At 44.8% G+C, this 5,783-nt stretch overlaps 1 protein-coding gene across 1 annotated transcript in view; it reads left to right on the top strand.

Annotated features, from left to right (window-relative positions):
- Positions 1–224: 224 nt before the first annotated feature.
- LOC119321041 (protease Do-like 7) overlaps positions 225–5,783 on the top strand; it is a 25,244-nt gene continuing 19,685 nt past the window's right edge. Inside the window, exons 1-12 of the mRNA XM_037594892.1 lie at positions 225–485; positions 636–936; positions 1,063–1,197; positions 1,569–1,627; positions 1,732–1,768; positions 1,899–2,024; positions 2,189–2,278; positions 2,478–2,543; positions 2,760–2,816; positions 3,019–3,084; positions 4,250–4,357; positions 4,503–4,583. Of these exons, the coding sequence (XP_037450789.1) occupies positions 670–936; positions 1,063–1,197; positions 1,569–1,627; positions 1,732–1,768; positions 1,899–2,024; positions 2,189–2,278; positions 2,478–2,543; positions 2,760–2,816; positions 3,019–3,084; positions 4,250–4,357; positions 4,503–4,583 (1,092 nt within the window). The 5' untranslated portion in view covers positions 225–485; positions 636–669. The remainder of the gene's footprint in view (positions 486–635; positions 937–1,062; positions 1,198–1,568; positions 1,628–1,731; positions 1,769–1,898; positions 2,025–2,188; positions 2,279–2,477; positions 2,544–2,759; positions 2,817–3,018; positions 3,085–4,249; positions 4,358–4,502; positions 4,584–5,783) is intronic.

The following is a 5,783-nucleotide window of genomic DNA, read 5'->3' as shown; positions in this document are numbered from 1 at the left end:
TTTGGTGTCCGCCGTGACCCAAAACCGGCGCAAGTTTGCACTCGAAATGGGTCGGCCCGGACACAAAACGGACAAGATGGGTCCGGGCCGTCGTGCGCTGGGCCGCCTCATTTGTCCCTTTTACCCCAAACAAACGGGGGCGGACAGGATAGGGTCGTGCGGTGGAGTTGGCCTTAGCGCGTGAGGCGTTTTTTGAGTGCTCTATGAAAGAACATTTGAGCTACTCTAGTTAGGCCCTAGGGTTCATCCTATCCACCAAATGCAACCAATTCGGGGCATCTATGTCAATAATTTCGCGGCATCTGCTTGCTGATCGGTGCCTAACTTCCCTTCATACTCATACGTGAGAAGCTCATCTCAACGACCCGGGCCTCACACGCAGCTGACTGGAAGTGGCCAGCTAGAGGGGAGCGGCGACGGCAGCTGGAGGGGAGTCGTTGTCTTCTCCGCCGGCGAGCCCCCTTCCCCCGTCTGCTGCCGAGCAGGTTATCTAATTACAGCAGAGCATTGTAAAGCTGAGATCGTAATAGCGTGCAGCTTGCGTACGAGGAGAGGAGATCGTAATAGCTCCCTTCTCCGTCGTAGCCAAATTTTTGCTGAATCCCATTCCTTTTCCTCTTTCAAAATCATGCTAGGACTGTGACAGCGGAGGTTGGCGGCGAGCTGGCGATGGAGACCGTGTCCTCAGAGACGGCGGAGGGCTGGCGCCGCGCGCTCTCCCGCGTGGTGCCCGCCGTCGTCGTCCTCCACACCACGGCGCCGCGCGCCTTCGACACCGGGGTCGCGGGAACCAGCCATGCCACGGGCTTCGTCGTTGACAAGTCCCGCGGCATCATCCTCACCAACCGCCACGTCGTCGGGCCTGGGCCTGTTGTTGCGGAGGCGATTTTTGTGAACAGTGAGGAGATACCCGTGTACGCCATCTACAGAGATCCTGTGAGTGCTTTTGTTCTACTATTTGATTCCATTCGTTTCTGCTTATTCCACTGCTCATGGCGTATTTTAATCAGTTTTGCTAAGGACCCTGTTTTAATCCAAGCTCCCCCACTCTTCTCCAAACAGGTACATGATTTTGGGTTTTTTCGCTATGATCCAGCTGCCATAAAGTACCTTAAGTACGATGAGATCCCTCTAGCACCTGAAGCAGCATCTATGGGGCTGGAAATCCGGGTTGTCGGTAATGACAGCGGTGAAAAGGTCCCCGCCGCCCCGAGTTTTAATTTTCGGTTTGCCTTTTTTTCTCCCCAGAATCAATATCTTGGACGAAGTTGCAAAACCGAAATTTGAAATTTTGACCAAAATCTGACCAAATTTTGACCAAAATCTGACCAAATTTTCACCGGGCTGTAATTATTTGGCCGAAAGGGATTTATTTTGCCCCAGGCCAAGATGGCCGAAAATCAAATCTCTGCCCTTAAAATCACTTCAATCTGTTGCTTAGTTTCTGCTCTGAAGTAGCCCATAGAGTTACATGCATGTTGTACACCTAAATATTGGAGATTTCATCCCTTACTAGAGAGTTATCCAATACAATGGGTTGCATGTTGATTCATGTTGACTGGATATAGGTTTCAATCTTGCCGGGAACATTGGCTCGACTTGATAGAGAAGCACCAAACTACCAAAAGTATGCCTTGCTTTACATGACCAAAGCTTGCATATTCAATCCATGGATCATTATGTATTGCTGCATAAATTCGAAGTCCTAACCTTGTTTTACTTTTCTAAAAGGGATGGCTACAACGATTTCAATACATTCTACATACAGGTAATTCTTTTCAGCTATCCAATATTCTGTATTTTTTGTTCCAATCAGTGATGCCAATGCATCTAAAATAATGCTTGGTGATTTGCTCCACTGCCAGTGCTCATAAGTTAAAATAATTTTTTTTCTTTAGGCTGCATCTGGTACTAAAGGTGGCTCTAGTGGTTCCCCTGTTGTTGATTGCCAAGGAAGAGTTGTTGCACTGAATGCAGGAAGCAGCAGTTCCAGTGCTTCGGCCTTCTACCTTCCATTAGACGGTGTAAGTTGTTTATGTATCAACACTAATATAGTACTTCCTCATGCTCACAGGAAGAACATAGATGTTCTGGGATCATAGAAACCAGATCATCATCTGCTACTTAATCCATTAATTGTTTGGGGCCCTCTTAGCTTTGCTAACATTATCTGCCTAAATTGTTCCAGGTAGTTAGAGCACTCAATCTGATACGTGGCTGTTGGGACACATTTGGTAGCAAGCCAGAATCTGCTTATATTCCTCGTGGTACACTTCAGGTGTGCATTCTGTTTGATGATCCTTTTGTTCTATTAGATGCTACCGTTTTAGTTTTCTATTTTGGAGAGCTAATTACTGAAGTTTAATGGCACTCATCCCATGGAAACCTACATATTTGGATGGGGGAGTAATTGTTTTATCTATTATTCGGGAACTCAGATCATCCATGATCCATTTTTTATTCTGTCCTTTTCAAAGGTGACTTTTCAACACAAAGGTTTCGAAGAAACTCGACGTCTTGGACGCAGGAATGAAACCGAGCAGGTATGATCCTCCTGTGCTCCTTTTTCTAGTTTGGAGAAAGATGTACACTTGTCTTTTCACGGCTCTGTGTGCTACTCCCTCCGTTCCGAATTACTTGTCGCACGTATGGATGTATCTAGATGTATTTTAGTTCTAGATACATCTATTTTAGCGACGAGTAATTTAGAACGGAGGAAGTACATGATTAATTGCACCTTGAAATTTCTGCTAGGACAGGCGGTACGACTTGTTTCTCCAGCAGGGGAGACTAGAATGCTGGTTGTTGATTCTTTGGTAATGTTTGCTTCTTAGTTTTGTTATTTCTAAACATGTTTTCTTTTATGCTCAGCTTGTTGCTTCTTCCATTGTACTCCCTCCATAAAGAAATATAAGAGTGTTTAGATCACTAAAGTAGCGAATTAAACGCTCTTATATTTCTTTACAGAGGTAGTACCTTTCTATCTCATACGGAAACTGGGTAATTCTGTTATTGCAGGTGCCAGATGGACCTGCAGACAAACATCTGAAACCTGGTGACGTGCTGATTCGCATGAATGGGGAGGTACGATTGTTTTCAAATGGTATACTAATAATATTTCAACTTAATTTTTGACACTGCACTGATGTCTTGTGACTCCATTGATTGTACTGCTGATACCTCTATTATCATCAATAAGGTCTGTGTTGGTGTTCATCATGGCTTTCAACAGTTCATTTATATTAGTTGCGCCTAATATAAATTTAATTTTGTAAACTTAAGTTATTAATATTTCAGAACTTGTACTTGATTTTTCAGAAAATATTATGCTTGGTTGCTGTTGTATATGGACTCTTCTCTAGGTTATCGAATGCCAAAAGACTTTCCTTCGGAAACTTATGAAGATTTAGTATACTAGTTTATTATTGTGTATTCTTCAAATTGTTCTCGCTACATTAGCAGTGACTTGAATTGGAACACCCGTCTATTGCGGACGACTGTTCCCGAATATCCCTGATTCCCTCTGTTTTGCTGTATCACCAAATGTAAGATCAGGGAACTTATTAAACAATGCACACACCCAATTGACCATGGTTTTTAAGGCAGTAAAGAAGAGACAACGCACCCTACCCGTGCCCCAACTATTAAGCGTTAAGGCATGAGGTGGGGCTATGCCTTGGACAATCCAAACCTACTTTTTTTTTTGATGAAAAGGCTGTGCAACAGCTTTTCATTGAAATGGTAGGGGTAGAAATACAAGAGCAGAGCAGTCAGATACAGCTACAACCAGGGCTTAGCCCAAGTGCCGAGATGGCGCACACGGGAAAAACTAAACCATGCCTGAAAAGCCTAATGAGGTTCTAATGGCCAGTGGATCAAGCAGGTGATCCTATTACTCCCAGCTAACGTCCTAGAGAGAGCCTGGGCCGGTGTTGTTTGTTTATTTTTCATGATCCTCGCATTTCTTTCCTTCCAAGTGGTCCACCATGCATAGCAGTGTTCTCCCTAGGCATTTTTAGATGGTGTATTTAGTATTTACCACAGCCCACAGGCCATCAGTTTTTGTAATTTGGTGTGTTGGTTCTCTGAAAGTTACTAAATGTTTCTTGTAGTCACGTGCGTAACCTAACTATAAAACTCGGCTGCTTATTGTTCACTATATTTCTTTTCGATGATGCATTTTTCATGTTATGTTAATTTGTCATACCACATTAATTTCTTATTGAACGATGTTCTTAACTATTTACAGATTGTAACGCAATTTCTCACTATGGAGTCCTTACTTGATGAGAGCGTTGGCAGCGAGATAAATTTGCAGATCGAAAGAGGTGGAACTCCTTTGACAGTAAAGCTGAAGGTAGTTTGCGAGCTTGACACATCTTATTTAATCTGTATACGAGAGAGCAGTATATATGATGTATTGCTCCTGTAATACAACGTGCCCGACTTCATTTTTCTATTGTAACCTCAGTTTGCCACATCATACTTATTTGACTCTTCAGGTAGGGGATTTGCACTCCATAACTCCAAATCATTTCCGGGAAGTTAGTGGTGCTGTCATCCATCCACTTTCATACCAGCAGGTAAGCAACCCTGCTTTCATTATTCTTTTCTGAGCCGAATAGCTTATGCTCTCAGGGTCTCAATGCCGTTCTCAGGGAAACCATATGTACTTGTTTCTGTAGTATTCTGCCTTCAAGAACATTTTTGCAAATAAAATTTGGACAGTGAGTCAGTTTGAAACACTATTCCTTGGTGTATGTCTTCCTCCTTTCCTCGGCTACAGCATCCTGTCCTTAGAGAGGATCAAGGCCTTGCTAACCAGTAGGAAAACACCTGATTTTGTAATGCGGGGTGGGGGCTAATCTGGGTACCGAGCTTAGGGCCCGTAAAGGGGCCTTGCCTGACCAATTAAGTCGTTGGATGTGATTGCTGACGGTGCTGTGGGCCGACGAGTGGCTTATGCACTACACCTTGGAAGCCTACCTTGTGGAAATCTTCAAGAGTGAAGAGTTCTTCTCGTTGCGTCGAGGGGCCGAGAAATGCCTTCTGAAAGGGGATGCTAATACTGCCTATTTTCAGGCGATTGCTAATGGGCAGCGGCGGAGGTGTTCCATCCCTTGCTTGTGGGAAAGGCGAGGTCCTTCTTCAGCAGCTGGGAAAGATAAGATCCCACGTCCACTCCTATAAGGAGCTCATCACGGGGGACTTTTGGCCAATGGCGTGGCGGCTAAGGTTTCCGACCTTGAGAATGGGAAACTGACACTCCCATTCTTGCCAGAAGAGGTGGCGGGCCTTCCGGTGGCCTTCTTTCAAAAGTTTTGGCCTCAGCTTCAGCCGATGTTCCATGAATTTTATATTGGGGCGCTGGATATGGCATGCCTGAACTTTGGTGTCATTACCCTGATCCCCAAAATAGTTGGGGTAATGGATATCCGACACGTTAGGTTGATTACGATAATTAATGTCCCCAAGAGGATTTTTGCAAAGGTTTGTGCGACATGACTATCTCCTATTGCAGAGCACCCCGCACACCCATTCCGGTCCGTGTTCCTGAAGGGTCGCCGCATCCACGATGGGATCTTGGCCTGAGATTGTCCATGAGGTTAGGAGATGTCACCATAGGGGCATCTTCCTTAAGCTTGATTTCCAAAAGGCTTATGATTAGCTCCTTCTTGCACTTGGTGCTTGAGCGTAGGGGGTTCAATGACAGGTGGTGCTCCTGGATCATGCAGTTAGTACGGGGTGGTAGCACGGCTATTAATATCAATAGGGAGGTAGGC

Source organism: Triticum dicoccoides, chromosome 6B (assembly GCF_002162155.2).
Source record: "Triticum dicoccoides isolate Atlit2015 ecotype Zavitan chromosome 6B, WEW_v2.0, whole genome shotgun sequence".
In the NCBI taxonomy this organism is placed as follows: domain Eukaryota; kingdom Viridiplantae; phylum Streptophyta; class Magnoliopsida; order Poales; family Poaceae; genus Triticum; species Triticum dicoccoides.
Note: the sequence above shows the minus strand (reverse complement) of the source record. Positions and strands in the feature narration are given on the sequence as shown.